At 35.0% G+C, this 20,390-nt stretch overlaps 1 protein-coding gene across 1 annotated transcript in view; it reads left to right on the plus strand.

Moving 5' to 3' along the window:
- Positions 1 to 20,390, plus strand: part of LOC101897649 (uncharacterized) — a 180,774-nt gene that overhangs the window by 92,885 nt on the left and 67,499 nt on the right. Inside the window, exons 5-7 of the mRNA XM_059128147.1 lie at positions 6,446 to 6,628; positions 6,681 to 7,411; positions 7,479 to 7,761. Coding sequence (XP_058984130.1) covers positions 6,446 to 6,628; positions 6,681 to 7,411; positions 7,479 to 7,761 — 1,197 coding nt within the window. The remainder of the gene's footprint in view (positions 1 to 6,445; positions 6,629 to 6,680; positions 7,412 to 7,478; positions 7,762 to 20,390) is intronic.

Consider the following 20,390-nt stretch of genomic DNA (forward strand, 5'->3'; position numbering starts at 1 on the left):
AATTCCCTCCACCATTTAGAAGTAACGTTAGCCTGCATGTGTAATTTTTTTGTTAGGCTGTAGTACTCATTATGCAATTTTTTTTCGATGTCATGAAGTAACAAGATTCAAACTACATATAGCGGTAAGATTAGTTGGAGAATGAGGTAAAGTTTCAAACAACAATAAAGTGGGTGTCGACGTTATATTTGGCCAATACCAAAACGATAACCTATATAGCCAATTTTATTCTACAAAGATATTTACCTGTACGCGGAATAATACACGCACCATTTGACTATTTTCAAAACACTGTTTTATTCATTTAAAATAATCCTTAAGTTCTAGTTATGATAATTTCCCTTAACCTTATCTAGCATAAAGTGTAAGGCAGTGAGAGAGAGCGAAATAGAGATATACAAATGTACACATGCCGCCAAATGTACACATATATATATATATATATATATATATATATATATATATATATATATATATATATATATATATATATATATATGTATAGATGTTCACCCTTTGTAGGGGAGGCACTTTATGTAGTGGACCGATAATATCCGTTTTTGCACTTGACGTGCGACCTGCACCTTGGATCATAATTATTCAAAATTTTGACGATATTGTCCGTTTTCGCACCTTGCCCAAATATTAGGATTTGCAAAGATCGAGCAAAATCGGATTATCGTTTATCTTTCTGTACAGAAAATATATCTATATATTCGACTATTTGGGGGGAGGTCCCAGAAGGAGTGGACAGGTATTGCCCATCTCCGACCGCGATCTAAGTTTGACAAAATATTACGATGTACCAAGTTTGGACCAAATCGGTTAGTCCCCTCTAGAGTTATAGTGTGCATCAGCCAGCCAGACAGACGGACATCGCTAGATTGACCAAAAATGTCCTGAAACGGATTTGGTCCAAAGATCAAGTGATATATACCCTCTCTAGCCATGTGGCAGAGGGTATAAATACTAATGTTAAATTCGATGCGACGTTTTGTGATTTAATTCCATTTCTTGATATACAATAGGTATTTTTGATATAAAATTTTACTCTGGGGCAATGTGAACATGTTTTTGCCTATTAGAAAAAATCACTGTTATACCTAACAAAACGCCAGTGAGTGGGGTGAGATCCTCAAAAGCGGAGATTAATTCAGGGAAGCATTATATTGCTTTGAAATGTTGCTTACATATTTATATTATCTCCTAGTATGTTTCGGTGTATTGACCACAATTTTAAACCAAATCATTTGTAACTTGACATTTAGAATTCTGAGTAGATATAGTCACTTCATACTAACAATTTTAAGATTGCTCCAGTATTTTATATAGGCCTAATATTACTGAACCTACAAATTTTAAAACCAATAATGAGAATCTCTCTCTCTCTCTCCTAATTTTTGTGAAGATAGGTCCACTGTTGTAAATTGACCAAATATAGCGGCACTACCAAATTTTATATATTTTGAGAATCTCTCCCTGCAAAAATCTGTGACGATAAGTCCACTATTATATATAGGCCCAATATAACGGCACTTATTTAAAGTATTTTGAGGGTTTTATAGAGAGTTTTTTTTTACAGGCGTATAATTTTGTATATAGCAAATTAAATTTTGTATCAGTAAATAAAAGCTACAAAAATTTCCAACATAGAACCACCGTTAAACGTAGGTCTTTGTAGATCCCAATGGGGTTGTATACCGAAAAACAGAGATAAATTCAAAGGAAGCATTTCCTTGCTCTCATTCATTGTTTTAAATATTCATATTTTAAATAGTAAAAACAAAAAATTTTGAGTTAAGAAGACAAAAAGACTACATATCTTTATGAGAGAGAAATTATAATAATTAACTAAATTAAAATTTATAAAATAGGATATGTAACTGATGTTAAAAACGGTGTTCCTCACTTAAATTGGATCATCAGTCAAAATTAAGGGTGAAGCAAGTAACTTCACCACTAATTTTTGCAGTGACTGAAGCTTTGTTTATATACTTGAGATTTCCCACTAATATTTAAAAATAATAACAAAAACAAAACAGAGAACTAGATCAATGTACATATACCACAAAATCAGTTGACTACATTATACATTTTTTAAATAAAACAAAAACGGCACGAGTTTTTCGTTGATTATGAAAGATGACACTCTATGTTAAAATACAAACAAATATTTTAGGACCTTCTCGATGTTATTTTTTCTACTGTTTCGGATATGGCGTAAATATGAACATATTTTGAATTAATTTTTAAAATATTTTTACACACGGGTTTTAAAACTTTTTTTTCTTAAGCACTGAAAACTAACTGTAGTCAATATTTTCTTTTTTAAATAATCACTTTTGATGAGAAGACAACAAAATTATCACACTTAAAAACAAAAAATTAAGTTTTCCCAATTTTCTAGCGACTGCCTGAAGTGCCGGAACTACAGTTAACAGCTATACATTCAGAAGAATGATATGAAAGCAATAAAAGTAAATATTTTTACTATTCTTCTTCATTTTTAATTTAATAGTCAAAATTCCAAAAACTTTTTAAATTATAATTTTTTATTGAAAATTCGGTGTTGTGTTTACATTCTTGGACATATAACTCTCGCACTTGTATTACGTACAAAAACAAATCTGTATGTGGTTATTGTACAACAACACTGAGTTCCAAAATACAAAAAGTTTACCATCACCGATTTGGCAAATGAGATTATCTCTTTACCTGCTAGAATCTACTAGTTATGCAATTTTTTCGATATCATAAAGAAACAAGTAAGAACACAGCTAAGTTCGGCCTGGTTGAATTTTTAATTCCCTCCACCATTTAGAAGTAACGTTAGCCTGCATGTGTAATTTTTTTGTTAGGCTGTAGTACTCATTATGCAATTTTTTTCGATGTCATGAAGTAACAAGATTCAAACTACATATAGCGGTAAGATTAGTTGGAGAATGAGGTAAAGTTTCAAACAACAATAAAGTGGGTGTGGACGTTATATTTGGCCAATACCAAAACGATAACCTATATAGCCAATTTTATTCTACAAAGATATTTACCTGTACGCGGAATAATACACGCACCATTTGACTATTCTCACTACGCTGTTTTATTCATTTAAAATAATCCTTAAGTTCTAGTTATGATAATTTCCCTTAACCTTATCTAGCATAAAGTGTAAGGCAGTGAGAGAGAGCGAAATAGAGATATACAAATGTACACATGCCGCCATAAATACTAGGGGGGTCATAAAACATGCGTAGCTATCTCACTTGTGGTAAGCAAACATGCTACACTCGCTTACCAGTCTCCCGTAATCTTACTCAAACCTACCACATGCAGTAATTGAAAATTCTATATTATTTATTTCTAACTAAAAGGTCTGTTCACCACATTTTCTTATATTATTTAATGTGGACTGTATTAAAAATATCCCTGTTTATCAAATCCCCCTCATCTACAGCAGGTAAATCTAAGGGAGCTGACATTTTAAGAGAAAAAAAAAATAAGTTATAGCACCCAGAAATGTTTTCCATTTTCCAGCCGGTCTATCTTGAACGTCCCACCTCCTTTGTCTGTCGGCTTTAATTTCCAGGCTGAATCCGTTTTATGAGCCGTCTTCTTTCTGTTGCGAAATATGTCATCGTTCCATGGCAGCGCCATCTTACAGTCCTTGGACAGTTTATCGTTCCAGCGTTTATAATTTATTGTCACTGCAGCCTGCCTTTTTCTACCTGCATCATTTTCACCAGGCATCTTCATGGCAACTTGCGCTTCCTTGAACACCTTATTGCCCCAACGACACAGATGGATATCCTTATTCTTCTTCATCTCGATGGCAAACATCTTATCGTCGACATCTGCCCTTTTCCGTTTCGATATGACATTTTGCTTCTTTTGACATTTGGATACTTCTACATGAGCCTCTTCAACTATCATTTCTTTGTTGATATTGACCGCTAATTTTGCAAGCAATTCATCTGCCTCGATTTTGGATGTTTTGAATGCCTTCTGCGATATGAGCAAATCATCTTTTTGTTTCAATACATCAGCCTTGATTTTTCTCTCCTCCGGTGTCGCCTCTTCATAAGTGTTATCCTGCGTCCTTAGATGTTATATTATATCACTGCCTCTCCTTGATGACGTTGTACGGCTGCTCCACCCTCTCTGTTATTTTTGGCTGAGCTTCTCTGATCGCTGCTAACATTTTTGATTTCTTCATTAACAGTCGTCTCTATTTAACAGGTTTCGATATCAAAATCTCGTGGTTTTTTATACCCTCCACCATACTATGGAGGGTATATTAATTTTGTCATTCCGTTTGTAACTCCTCGAAATACTCATGTCAGACCCAACAAAGTATATATATTCTTGATCAGCGTAAAATTCTAAGACGATTTAGCCATGTCCGTCTGTCTGTCTGTCTGTGTGTCTGTCTGTCTGTCCGTCTGTCTGTCTGTCTGTCTGTCCGTCTGTCTGTCTGTCTGTCTGTTGTAATCACGCTATCTTTCGAACAAATTGAGATAGAAGGCTAAAATTTTGCACACATGTATATTTTGCCAGTAGGCAGGTTAAGTTCGTAAATGGGCCATGTAGGTCCAAGTTATCATATAGCCCCCATATAACTGTACCTCCCGATATTCAGTATTTTTATGATTTTAGCGACATTATTCGCCGGAATTGTTTCAAATTTGGCATTTGAAGTTCGTAATGGATACTACATCGTAAGCCAAAAAATGAGCCATGTAGGTCCACGTATTGATATAGTCCCCATATAACGGTACCCGCCGATATTCGGGATTTTAATGATTTTAGCGACATTGTTTACCGGAATCGTTTCAAATTTGGTATTTGAAGTTTGTAATGGATAATAAATCCTAAGTCAAAAAATGAGCCATGTAGGTCCACGTCTTCGTATAGCCCCCATATAAGGGTACCCCCCGATTTTCGGTATTTTGATGATTTAAACGACATTATTTAGCGAAATCGTTCCAAATTTGGTATTTGAAGTTCGTAATGGATACTACGGCCTAAGACAGAAAATTTTCTGTGCAGGTCCACATCTTCATATAGCCCCATATACCGTACCCCCCGATATTCGGTATTTTGATGATTTTAGGGACATTATTTATTGTTTCAAATTTCGCATGTGAAGTTCGTAATGGATACTTCAGCCCATGCCAGAAAATTGTCTGTGCAGGTCCACGTTTTCGAATAGCCCCCATATAACGGTACCCCCCCCCTTACAGCTTTTTTACTTGTTTTTATTAGAAAATGCCAAATTTGTACCAAATGGTGGAGGGTATTAAAAGTTCGGCCCGGCCGAACTTACAGCTTTTTTACTTGTTTTTTATCAAAATGTCCCATTTTCCTCTAGCAGTTTTTCCATTACGGACGCTCTAATAGTGCGCATTTTATTATATATTTCATTTAATTTGTTGGTTCCTTTATTATTTTTTATGCTAAGGCTCGATGGACTAGATGTAAGAAAACATGCTACACTTGCTTATCAGTCTGAGTAAAGATTTCATCCCGTAATCTAACTCAAACATACCACATGCTGTAATTGAAAATTCTATATTATTTATTTCTAACTCAAAGGTCTGTTCACCACATTTTCTTATATTATTTAATGTGGACTGTATTAAAAAGATCCCTGTTTATCAAATCCCCCTCATCTACATCAGATAACCCCGCTATTCTCTTTTATTATAAAAACATGTTCACTTATCCGTGAACAGACCTTTTGCAAGCTGTAAATACTCAATTTGAAACGATCACGTGGGTAAATGTTACCAATGTGGACAATGTTTTGTAACCGGCTGTACAAATACCAAATTTTAAACAAATCAGTGGGGGAATGTTGGTAAAACCATTAAAATAGCGATTATCGGAAGGTACCGTTATATGAGGGATATATAAAAACCTGGGCTTATGCAGTCAATGTTCGGCCACCAGAAGTAGAACCCGTTACTAACTCTTAATATCAAATTTACCAAAATTCCGTGAAAAATAGCAAAGCTACTCTCTGCAAGAACGCACGCGATCTTTTACTGCAATTGTCAATGGCCGTTTTGCATAAATGCTGCGGTATTTAATTAATGGTGCGAATATTGCTTCTTTTGAGGTTTGAGCTTATTCACGTAAGAAAGCCAAACAAAACAATAGTTTGGGCGCTTTATAACAAGCTTAAGTTTCCAATAAAATATATAACCATATAATGTATAACCCTTTGAGGAATTCTTATCGACTATTTTGTTCACCAATTAATTTTGTAATGTATCATAAAGTTTTTTTGTTATATTGCAATTATTTTGGCGCTGCTAAGCAAATATTACGTTCGGATAAAATACCCTACACGCAAGGACTTGTTAGGCGTGCACATTAATAGTATAGACAACACCGACAACTGCACATATGATTCATTTCATCATTTTTCTATGCATTCTCATTCAAGTGGTCACATCCGTTGTTTGTCCTACACCAGAAAATCCTAAAAATGGCAAAGCCACATTTACCACATTGGCCTACAATTCAGTTGTGAGCTATGAATGTCGATATGGCTACACGCTTGTGGGTGAGAGTTCCAGCAGGTGTGGCGCAGATAGAAAATGGAGTGGCACACTGCCAGTGTGCAAGGGTGAGTAGTCATTCATTGGAAACAGAAGCAAATCAACGACTTCGTATTACAGAAATAAACTGCGGCCACCCTGGTGTTCTTTACAACGGTTGGATTGAAAACGTTGAAGCGGGAACTGGACTGGGAGCAAGTATAATTTTTCGCTGTCAACCAGACATGTTGATGAAAGGATCATCGTCCAGTGTATGCCAAATCGATGGTCGTTGGCGGAACCCATTGCCGGAGTGCTTGGCACCTTGCGTTGTCCCAGCTATATCACAAGGTTTTGTCGTACCCATTGAAATTATTACTGATGAAAATGGGACCACAATTATAACGCCTACTAATCAGTCTGCACAGCATCACCCATCTGGATCTGTTGACAAGGTGAAACACGACACAGCTCTAGATGTTAAATGTGAACACAATTATGAGTTTCCTGTTTCGCTATTGAGCCCACCCAAATGTCATAATGGCACTTGGAGTATTATACCACGCTGTGTTCCAGCGCGTTGTAAAAACATGCCAAAACCTCCTAAACATGGGATGGTGTTGGCTCCGAAAACGGAACACGGAATGAAGGCCAGATTTAAATGTAAAGATGGTTTTAAGCTGGTCAGCCCAGAAGGCAAAGACATCACCGATCCAAACGATTATGTTCTCACATGTTCCTTTGGCAATTGGACTGGGGAAGTTCCTCATTGTCAGGAAGTGTTCTGCTCCTTCCCCGGCTATATTCCAAATGGGAAAGTATTACTTGTCGGCAACATGGGTCTTTACGATTACAGGCCTTACGTAAAAAAGGTAACATAAATCTGAGAAATCCTCGATAAGAATCTCCAAAGCAAACATAAACGTTAACCCATTTCAGATAGTAAATAATAAACAGATTATGTACGACTGTGACAAAGGATATGTACTGGATGTGGGTCCACCCGGTGCAACTTGCGTTGGAGGAAAGTGGCGACCATTGGAACTGCCGCAGTGTTTGTTGGGACAGCATCCTCGACTTCGTTGGAACCGTAGACGACGTTCAATTGAAATACGACATTTACGATCAACATTCCTGTTAAAACACTCTCGTATGCTAGAAAAAAAATTAAGGGATGTCAAGTACAACTATTTTATTGGTTTAAATGAAAAGAAGGATCAGGGTGAGTTAAACATCTAGGAATCAAACCCATATACATTTTATATATATTTGCATGCAATAATCTCAAAAAATTGTAAAAAATGAAACAGTATTTGAAATTCCATTAAAAGTTAAGACAATTTAAAGGGTGTCCCCATAGGTAGTTTAATTAATTTTTTTTAGAAAGTGAAGGCTAATCTATTAATATGGCCAATATACCTATAACATTTAATAACCTTTACCTGAATGTCAAACTAACATTTTCAATACGTCTTTCGTTCGACATAACCTATAAATATGAACAACAGTTGTAATCAAAATTATAAACATAATTTATTTTACTTAATATCTGAAAGTGATTTCTTTGACAAAACACTCGCATCGAACAAACTACAAATGTTTTGCGACATCATTTTTGTTACATAAATTGACGTAAAAAGTAAAAATTAATGTATAAAGATGGAATAGGTTGGGCTAAATTAGAATATACAACACTGTAGTCATCATCAAATGTATTTATAAGAAATGTAACAAGTTGTTTTTTTTGAAATTTCACAGTCTTATAAAATTCGGAAAAAGGCGAAAATGATTGGAACTCCTTTTTTTGAAAACCTTAGAAAATACATCATCCAAATATCCAAAATTCAACAGTTACTTACACGAAAATGTGTGAAACGTCAAATTTTAATTGACGTTTGAAACAAAACATACAGAAGCTGTTCATGTGTTTTGACAGAATAGGAACAGCATACTCCAGATACAAAACTGGGAGGTTAAGCAATCTAACCAGCTATTAGAATTGAATTCTTTGAGAATTCATGTTTTCCATATTTCTTTCTCCTACTTTTCTAACATAAAAATCGAATGATTAAAGCAAGCATGAAATTATTTTGGTTAAGTACTGTGTTAACCATTACTGATTTTTCGGTATTTTGGAGATAAATAACACATTGGTATTGTATGTTGTGCAAAATGTCTGGTCGACTGGTGTCATGAGGAGGCATCCTACCGCAGTTCTCAGGGCAGTATTATGACAGGTTTGAATACTCTTCCACTGTGTAGCACTTGTATACGCAGGCCAAACTGGGCGTTACAATAAAGTCTCCTTTTCTGCACCATAAGTGCTTCCGGTTAAAGCCTTGAGGACCTTGTATCTATTTTCATTCTTTTTTGTCGTAGATAAATGTGGCTTGCGCGGTCTACTTGAAAATGCTGTCAACTGTGACCTCTAGGATCTTGGGGTAGTTCGTGGTCGGAATTAAATTTTCCTCGACCTGCACATTCAGCTGTGCTCACATCTCCGGAGTATTGTTCGTTGATTTAGTGGCGAATATCTTTATTTTCCTCGCGTGAAAGAAGTCGGAAAGCTCCACGAAATGGATGTTCAACCTTACCTATAGTTGACTATCCAACTTTTTAAACTTATCGGGAGGGTAGTTCTCTCTTGCGGGACAACCCGCCCCACTTCCAGATTTCAACGAGAAGTTGAGAACATTTGAGATTCCGTCTGAGGCCAACGCTATCGATGACTTAGGGTCCCGGATGACATTGCTACCCCCGCGGGAAGAGATTTGATACGAAGTAGTACTCTTCGCTTCTCCCCATCGCTCCTGGGGTGCTCGACAAATTATAGATTGAAATATAATGTGCGCACCTCTTAGGGATAATTACCGTTTACGTCGTTAAAGTGACTAAGGTCCTATTAGCCTTTTTTCCAGGGTTCGAAAGTGATTTCACCGTTAATCACAGCTTACTCATTTAGGTTCCAATGTTGCAACTCTTCAAATGTTATAGCCATTTTATACCCTCCACCATACTATGGAGGGTATATTAACTTTGTCATTCCGTTTGTAACTCCTCGAAATACTCATGTCAGAACCAACAAAGTAAATATATTCTTGATCAGCGTAAAATTTTAAATCGATTTAGCCATGACCGTCTTTCTGTCTATCTGTCCGTCTGTCGGTCTGTCTGTCTGTTGTAATCACGCTATCTTTCGAACGAATTGAGATAGAAGGCTAAAATTTTGCACATTTGTTTATTTTTCAAGTAGGAAGATTAAGTTCGTAAATGGGCCATGTAGGTCCACGTTTTCATATAGCCCATGGTAGAAAAATACAGGTAGATGCATCAACGCTTGGGAACATTGATATGTCAACATTTTTTAAATATTTCTTCAAAAATAAGCATACTTGTATATGTTTTCCTACACGACGCCAATCGGAGGTTGTTATAATATACATTTTTAACAATTTTTACAAATTTGAGTAATTTTTCATTCAAAACTGTCGATTCCAAAATTGGTTTGACAGTTTATTGTCCCAGCACCTGTGTCGAAGCGTCTACCTATATTCTTCTACCATGATATAGCCCCCATATAACGTGCCTCCCTATATTCGGTATTTTGATGATATTAGCGATATTATTCACCGGAATTGTTTCAAATCACGTATTTAGAGTTCGTAATGGGAACTACAGTCTGTGAGAGAAAAATGTCTATGCAGGTCCGGATCATCGTATAGGCCCCATATATCACCGTACCTGTATATACCGTTTATTTCAAGTTTCAAATTTGAATATGGTAATGGCTAATGACAAACAATGCCTATGTAGGTCCACGTCGTATAGACACCAATATAACGACAATATTCGATATTTTTAAAATTTAACAGAATTTTTTAAGGATTTTATTTTTTTTTTAATTTCCAAATTCGTTCCACATGGTAGAGGGTATTCAAAGTTTGGCCCGGCCGAACTTACTGTTTTTTAACTTTTTATACCCTCCACCATACTATGGAGGGTATATTAACTTTGTCATTCCGTTTGTAACTTCTCGAAATACTCATGTCAGACCCAACAAAGTGTATATATTCTTGATCAGCGTAACATTCTAAGTCGATTTAGCGATATCCGTCTCTCTGTCTGTCTGTTGTAATCACGCTTCTTTCTATCTTTCGAATGAATTGAGATAGATGGCTAAAATTTTTGCACACATATTTATTTTTCCAGTAGGCAGGTTAAGTTCGTAAATGAGCCATATAGGTCCACGTTTTCATATAGCCCCCATATAACGGTACCTCCCGATATTCGGTATTTTGATGATTTTAGCGACATTATTTGAAGTTCGAAATGGATACTACACCCTAACACAGAAAATTGTCTGTAATTCTTCGTATAGCCTCCATATAACGGTACCTCCCGATATTCGATATTTTGACGATTTTAGCGACATTATTCACCGGAATTATTTCAAAATTGGTATTTGAAGTTCGAAATGGATACTACACCTTAAGAAAGAAAATTGTTTGTGCAGGTTGACGTCTTCGTATAGCCCCCATATAATGGTACCTCCCTATATTCGGTATTTTGATGATTTTAGCGACATTATTCACCGGAATTATTTTAAACTTGGTATTTGAAGTTCGAAATGGATACTACACCTTAAGAAAGAAAATTGTTTGTGCAGGTTGACGTCTTCGTATAGCCCCCATATAATGGTACTTCCCAATATTCGGTATTTTGATGATTTTAGCGTCATTATCCACCACAATTGTTTCAAATTATGTATTAATTTTTCGTTATGGGAACTACAGGCTGTAACAGAAGATTGTCTATGCAGGTCCAGGTCTTCGCATAGGCCCCATATATCAGTACCTCCCTATATTCGGTATTTTGAAGATTTTAGGTGCAATACCCACCGAATTTGTTTGAGATGTGGTATTTGAAGTTCGTAATGGATGCTACAGCCTCTAAAAGAAAATTGTCTATGCAGGTCCAGGTCTTCGCACAGCTCCGATATGACGTTACCTCCCTATATACGATATTTTGATGATTTTAGCTACATATTCACCGTTTATTTCAAATTTCGAGTTTGAATATGGTAATGGCTTATGACGAACAATGCCAATGTAGGTCCTCGTCGTATAGACCCCAATATAACGGCTGTATTTGGTATTTTTAAAATTTTAATAGAATTTTTTAAGGATTTTATTTTTTGAAATTTTCCAAATTGTTCCAAATGGTGGAGGGTATTCAAAGTTCGGCCCGTCCGAACTTACTGTTTTTTAACTTGTTTCCTCTTATACCGGTTGAATTCCACTATCAATTCATTGATTATGGGATCAGTAGGGTTGAAACGACGGCGATCTCACGCTCTTTTGCTAGCCCTTCAACTTTCACTGAGAAATTTGGTTTTATATCGGGTATTTGATCAGCAGGTAAATAGGAAGCGGTTGCAGCTTTCGGAAAATCTTTCTACTACCCGAATACCGAAGGGTTGGGCAGTCTTTTGAAATGAAACGATTACACGGAGATGGTCTTAGCCAAGGAAATGACGGATTGCTAAGTCACGTCATATATCATACCGGGTGGCAATATGATTAAGTCTGACAAACTGTTACACTATCATTACATAGGACAGAATGCCACAACTCATTGTGGGCATTACACTTACCTAGTGCAGTGGGTTAATATGTGCAAATAACGAGATTCACAACTATTTATGGGCGTGATATAAAAACTAAAGGGTTTTTTTTGGACACGCTTACTTTGTACTCAACAACAACCCCTAGTTTGATCCCTGTATGTCGCTGCCAACGATTCGGTCGTGACATGGTCGACTCGACAAGTTGCATGGTGTTCTCCAAAAAAGCTGTATGTCGACAATGACAGCGAACCATGTCACATAATGTTTGCCATTTATGTTCGTGTGTTTAAATTGAGTACTACAACGGTTATGTAGAGTTAAAAAACAGTAAATTCTGCCGGGCCGAACTATGAATACCCTCCACCATTTGGAAAGAGTTTGGAAATTTTCCAAAAATAAAATCCGTTAAAAATTCTGTTAAAATTTTAAATATACCGAATACAGCCGTTATATGGGGATCTAAACGACATGGACCTACATAGGCTTTGCTTGTCATAAGCCATTACCATATTCAAATTCGAAAATTGAAATGAACGGTGAATAATGTTGCTGAAATAATCAAAATACCGTATATAGGGAGGTACCGTTATATCGGAGCTACACGAAGACCTGGACCAGCATAGAAAATTGTCTGTCACAGGCTGTAGCATCCATTACGAACTTCAAATACGGCATCTCAAATATTTTCGGTGAGTATAGCACCTAAAATAGTCAAAATCCCGAATACAGTGAGGTATTGATATATAAGGTCTATACGAAAACCTGGACCTGCATAGACAATTATCTTCCACAGACTGTAGTTCCCATTACAAGCTCTAAATACATAATTTGAAACTACTCTGGTGAGTAATGTAGCTAAAATCGTCAAAATACCGAACATAGGGAGTTACCATTATATGGAGGCTATATGAAGACGTGGACCTGCACAGACAACTTTCTGTCATAGGCTGTAGCTTTCATTACGAACTTCAAATACGACATCTCAAACAATTTCGGTGAATAATGTCGCTAAAAACATCAAAATACCGAATATCGGGAGGAACCGTTATATGAAGGCTATCCGAAGACGTAGACCTGCACAGACAATTTTCTGTCAGAGACTGTAGTATCCATTACGAACTTCAAATACTAAATTTTAAACAATTCCGGTTAATAATGTCGCTAAAATCAACAAAATACCGAATATCGGGAGGAACCGTTATATGGGGGCTATATGAAAACGTGGACCTATATGGCCCATTTACGAACTTAATCAGCCTACTGTGTGGGTAGTCAACCTACATGTGTGTAAAATTTTAGCTTTCTATCTCAATTCGTTCGAAATATAGTGTGATTACAACAAACAGACGGACAGACAGACATCGCTAGATCGTCTTGGAATTTTACGCTGATCCAGAATATATATTTTGTATGGTCTATTATAAATATTTCGAGGAGTTACAAACGGAATGACAAGGTTAATATACCCTCCATAGAATGGTGGAGGGTATAACATTATCTGCCAAATATTTTAATTTATGCACGAATTTTTTCAATATATTTGATTTTTATCTTCTAAGTACGTTGATACTTCACTTAACCTTTTTAACCAACGTATCTCAGTATGGAGAGGAAGAAGTGTATGAAAACTACCCTTTTCTTTATATAAATAAACGTGCTTGTACAGAACTTGTTTCGACAATATTTACAATTTTACAGCTATTTTTAGCTCAGTTTTTTCACCATAGGGTAATTCTTTTGAAACCAGTGCTTCTATGTGAAGACTATAATTAGTCTACAAAGTCAAACTCTTGTAACCGCACATTTTTTCACGCACAAACTTTCCATTCATAAAAGAATCCATTAAATTGAAATTGGTTTGAAATTGGAATATGAGTAAACTAGCTTTCCCTGTCCGCATCGCTGACACGTTGATCTTGTCTTCTGCGAACTTTTCTAAATAATAACTGGCTGTTTAGTTTTTGAACTAATTTAAGTGTGTGGAATATAGCGGCTCTTTCACGCACTAAACCCCGCTGGACATTGTTGTGTTCATCGTCGCCAATATATCCAATTGTTAATTATAAGGATTTTAAAATGTGAACGATGTTGGTTATTCTACTCATCAAGCCCATTAGGATTTTGTAGTGCATCATCGTAGATTTTTACACCAAAAAATATGAAATATCACCCGGGCTTATAATTGTACTTGGTTTTAAACACTGGACGTGTTCATTTATTAAACCCATCAAACTATATTAAGATTGATTAAACTATTGTTGATGTTATTCCTACCAAGATTCAAGACCATATCACCAATGGATTTCGGTCAATCCACACCCACAGTGAAAAATACTATCGATTTCCGAATTTGCATCGATACGTACATTCATGGTACAATGAAATAAAGGTAACCTCATTTCAAACTATCATTCCCAAATCTTTCATTTTCTGTAATTTACCTTGTCAATTTTCAATGCATAAAAAACAGTTTCCATCTCTGATTTTGTGTGTATACAATGGATTTATGAATGAAAATTTTGACAATGAGATGTTGTCAAAGGTATTATTTTAAAAAAAATTGTAAACATATGATTACATGACATTACCTTCTTAGTTCTACCATGCGTACATTAGTTTAAAAGACCAAGCATTTTCATTGAAGTGGTCGTGTGAGAGGTTCGAATTTCTAAAAAGAAATAATAGGCAACAGTAAATTATTCAATGTTCTGTGAAACATCAGAAAATCGGTGAATATTAGCACTTAGCTCATGTTTGATATAAACGACAATTTTATAAACAATGCTGGAAAATATTGCGACATTACTTTGAAAATTATGGTACTACGTGCCACACAGACAGACAAACAGACCTGATGTCGATTGGCCCCCTCATAGATCGTGGGATGCCGTCAAAGATAAATTTTACGCCGACAAGCCAGAGACAACTGATGGTTTGAAGCCATTGGTGAAACAACTGCACACAATCGATAATGCCTTTAAAAACCTTTCATTAGCAACACACAACCGGAATCGCAAATACTACCTCGGAATTTTTAAAATCTCTGTCCCCCAGACTCCAAAACGTCACTCCTGTCTGTCGGTCTGTGGATATCACACTAGCTTCCAAACGAAATGAACATATTTGACAAAATTTTACTCAGATGATTCGTTCAATGTGAAATTAAAACAGAGATTGATAAAATTCTTCTTTGACCCTTTCTGGTTGAAGGTCGGTAGAAGAACTATTGGTCAACAATAACAACAACATTGGCTTTGTTAACCAAAAGGAATGAATTTGGGTTTGTCTTTGGTATAACAAGCTATAACAAGTTGTCTTTTGTATTACCATTTCCATGAAGGATTTAAGTCGAAAGATCCGCATCTGTTGTTTTGATAACGTGAACGACAGACCTTTGCCAGTTTCACTATTTTATTTATTTACATTCAATACAAAGAAAGCCACTTAAGGCCAATTATACATGTATTGGAAGATTAACTTAAAAATAGTGCTAAACTATGATAGAATAGACTAATTAAAACAATAACAATAATAAGAATGAGAATGGCCCCCAGCCATATGAATATTGTAAAATTAAAATAAAGTAAGGGATCCCACAACAACAAGTTAATTTTATGCATGATATTCAACATTGAAATGCGATTTAAGTAACTTCTTATATGTGGAGTAAGAATAGCCAAATTTTCTCAGCGAACTTGGAAAACAGTTCCAGATTCGGTAAACACGAACTAGGAAAGAATGTTCAAAAGTCAAGTTCGTACTAATGAAGCATAAATTTGTATGTTACGTGCAGAATTTATAAATGCAAACCCTTGAATCAACACTCGAGGTTGTTGGGTTCTAACTATCTTGTAAAAATGAAGAACTGTACGCAGATTAATGTAATCCCTACAATTGCAACCTAGAAATACTGGTGTTAATTGAAGAGCACGTACATGCTCCTGGATACCTATATAAAAAATATCTCTAAAAATTTTTCGCAATATCTTTTCAATTCTATCAAGATCATAAGACCACGTTCCAAAAAAAAATTCAATGCCATAATTTACAATGGACATTAATTAAGAGGTAGCCAAGTGTATTCTAACATTTAAGGGAGTAAAAGCATTAAAACTATAAAGTCTTCTCAAAGTAAGGCACACTTTTCCATTAATATCATTAATATGATCGGTAAAACTAAGATGAGAATCAAGAATTAAGCCAAGACACTTCAAAGTATACACAAATTCAATAGGGGAACCATTTATTGCAATTTGGTTACACGGATGAAAATATAAAGCTTTAGTCTTTGAAGGGTTAATTTCCAACTTGTTAGATAACAATAAATTTGAAATAAATTAAAAATGATTATTCACGGATTCTACAGAAGAATACGATTGGAACAACAAAAAAAAATGTCATCTGCAAAAACGTAAGTATTACATATAGAACTTTGTAATGCTGAAACAATATCATTTATATAAATAAGAAATAGAATCAGCGAAGAAAGTCTTCAACGTTCATTTACATGTGCTTATTGTCGTATCTGTTTGATTCACTCAATTCGAAATCAAAACAGAAACTGACAAACTTCCTCTAAATATTTAATTATACATTTCTACTAACTATTAGTTAATTTTTTTACCCTCCACCAAAAATAGTATGGAGGGTATATTAACTTTGTCATTCCGTTTGTAACTCTTCGAAATACTCATGTCAGACCCATCAGAGTATATATATTCTTGATCAGCGTAAAATTCCAAGTCGAATTAGCGATGTCCGTACGCTTGTTTGACTGTCTGTTGTAATCACGCTATATTTGGAACGAATTGGGTTAGAAGGGCAAATTTTGGACACAGGATTTTAGCGACATTATTCATCGGAATTGTTTCAAACTTTGTATTTAATGTTCGTAATGGTTACAACAGCCTATAACAAAAAAATCGTGTATGCAGGCCCATGTCTTCCCATAGCCCCCATATTCGGTGTTTTGCAAATTTTAGGGACATTATTAACCGGAATTGTTTCAAATTTCGTGTTTAAAGTTTGGAATCAGCGTTTCAGCCTATGAAAAAAAAAAAAATTATAAAGTACCATGTCTCCGTATAGCCCCCATATAACAGTACCTCTCAATATTCGGTATTGTAATCATTTTAGCGACGTTATTTGAAGTGCGTATACAGGTCCACGTCTTAGTATAGTCCCCATACACCCAATATTGGATATTTTTAAAGTATAGACAGAATTTTTTTAAAACTTCGTGTTTGAAGTTCGTAATGGATACTTGAACCTATGAAAGAAAATTGTCTATGCAAGCCCAGGTCTTCCTATACACGGTAAAAGTACCTCCATTTTTTCAGTATTTTGATAATATTTGAAGGTTTCAATGTCTACAGTCTATGACAAAAATTTCCGTATGCGTATAAAATGTCATCTGTATAAAATTTCATTTTTCATTATATTTGAAAATGTATCTATTATTTTTCTAACACGAATGTTCTCTAAAATTGTTACTAAAGCTCATTTCAAACGAATTTAATGAATAATACATAGACATTTATTGGTTGGATGTTTAACCAAAACTAAGAGAAATTGGCTGCTTGCGCTGGAACACTTTCTAGCTCAGCATTGAGTTAGACCGTACAGAAGCTATTATATCGGCACTGGCTCTCCTGGTCCGGTCTAATACATTAATTTAACTTTGAAATTTTGATTGTTCCTCAATACGTGATACTATATTATTGTCACCATGTTTAACATTGGAAAGCCACAAATGAATAATTTATGCAATCCTTTTTCAATATGTGTTTTATAATTTAGTCCAGATAAAGTATTGAGAAATGTTAAAAAGATAAAAAATCTGCTATAGAATTCGAGTTTAGCTTAAGACCGCACTTACATTGTTTTATTTTATTATATTCGCAACAATACATTTAATACTGGTCCAGTAATTCATTATAATGTATTCTTAAGCAATCGCCCTGGCTATTCCACTTCTGATTATCTCCAACAAAGCATTACAATTGGGAGCAGATACTGTATAAACCTATACTGCGCATTATTTTCATCGAGTCAGTCCAAAACAGTTCGATAATGCGCCCAAATTGCGTTCTAGTAAAAGGGAGAAAAGCACAAACGTTTTAGTTTCATACTCAAATAGATTGATTCTATTTTAATATTCAAATCAATAGGTAACGAAATTTTATCTCAGTAATCACACACGAACGTGTAATGTTTATCATGCCGATTACGAACATTCTACTGGAATCACCAAGGGAGAATGAATAAAGGTGGCACCTTTAGAGTACATTTCTTAAATTCTGACATTGATACAAACTGCAACATGATTCCATTTCAAAAAAGTTAGACAATTCTTATTTAAACACAGTATAATTTTTACTTTTCGATGGAATCGGTGGGTTTTACCCTTGGACGAGTTAAGGTTTAAAACATAAAATCTCCAACATTGTAGGGATTAATTTTTTTGTTATTATATTTATACCCCCCAACGTACTATGGAGGGTATATTAATTTTGTCATTTGTAGGGTCTTAATTGAGTATTTAAGACCCTACAAGCTATCTTTCCCTAAGCAAGCTATCTTTCGAACGAATTGAGACAGAAGGCTAAAACTTTGTACTTATGTGTATTTTGTCAGTAGACATGCTAAGTTTGTAAATGTGCCAACGTAGACAAACGTTTTTATATAGCCTCCATATAAAAGTACATCCCAATTTTCGGTATATTCCCGGTTTAGGGCATATTTTTCAACAGAATTGTATTGGTACTTAGATTTTGTAATTGGTTTCAAATTCTGTTACAGAACAATGTTTATATAGGTCCACAGTATTTTCGATGATTTTAGCCACATAATTAAGAGGAATCGTTTAAAATTAAGTATGTAGTGGATTCTGTCTTCTTTGAGAGAAGACTGCTGGAATAGGCTCATAATTTCTCCTATCACTCTCAAGGCGGTAACTCCGAATATTCATTTAAAGAGATAATAGAGAGCAACAACTTAGCTGGAAAGCAGTATCGTCGACATTACGGCATTTTTAAGAACTTTTACCAACCGATATCACTGCCAAAAAAATGGCTGTGAATCCGATTCTTCAATTTTTAAAGGGTTTTTTACCTCATGGTGGAAAGCATTAAGAGTTCAGCCCAGCCGTTAACGCGTTCTTAATTGTTAATTGTTCACAATAATCAAATTTTGGTTCCTCTTTTTTAATTGCACCGAATCCCTTGAGTTGTACCTTGAATTGCTCGTAAAGTTATTTAAAATTTGTACCACACTTTTTCAACCTCTTCCTTGTCTTTGAGGAATTAATGTTTTAAATGCGGCAATAAGAGTTTGTAACTAGTACCACCACCATTGGCAGATCATTTTCTATTTAGGATCAAGTCCCATATAACTGTATATCCCATGATTCGGTATTTTGGCAAACATTAGAGAACATTTTCTAACAGAATTGTTTAAAATTCGGTAAATAGAGTTTTTAACAGGTTGTCCCACCTATGGCAGAACGTTGTCTATATAGACCCTAACCTGGAAAATTTTGCAAGTAAAGTGGCCTACATGTATGGATTGATTGTTCAGCAAGTTGTTTGTTATCAAATAAACAAAACAACTTTTGGCATCGATTTTGAATTTATAAAGAAAAAAGATTCTTCTCTAAAGATTTATTTCGCAACAAAAAGTAATTTTTGTCCATACATACGTGGAAATGTGCATTTTGATTACAACTGAATTTGAATATTTTCTCAACAATATTCATATGATTGAGAAGAACACACACATGCACAAATTAATTTGGAATGTCAAGCCAGACAAACAAAAAAAAAAATTATAATTGATTACATATATACATATATCCCGCATATAACAGTTCTTCTCTATAAAGGTGGTAATAATAATTATTTAATTCAAATTTGTAGTTTTTGATGGGTTTTACTTTCGGTCGCATACCATTGTCGACCTCTTTTCTGTGGTTCCCATATAATATTTCCGCCCACTTTATGGTATTTTGAAGATGTTGACTGCATTCAACCTTGTGGTGGAAGGTACTGAAAGTTCGTTCCGGCCGAACTTACCGTTTTTTTTTTCTTTAGTTAAAATATGGAATGGTAAGTGTTACCAAATTATAATTACAATTATGTTAGAAAAATGCAACTAAAATATCAAAATGAAAATATGGAATATCGGAGGTACTTCAAATACCAAAATTTCAAACCATTCCATGTCAA

The sequence above is a fragment of the Musca domestica genome, unplaced genomic scaffold (assembly GCF_030504385.1).
Source record: "Musca domestica strain aabys unplaced genomic scaffold, Musca_domestica.polishedcontigs.V.1.1 5, whole genome shotgun sequence".
Lineage (NCBI taxonomy): Eukaryota > Metazoa > Arthropoda > Insecta > Diptera > Muscidae > Musca > Musca domestica.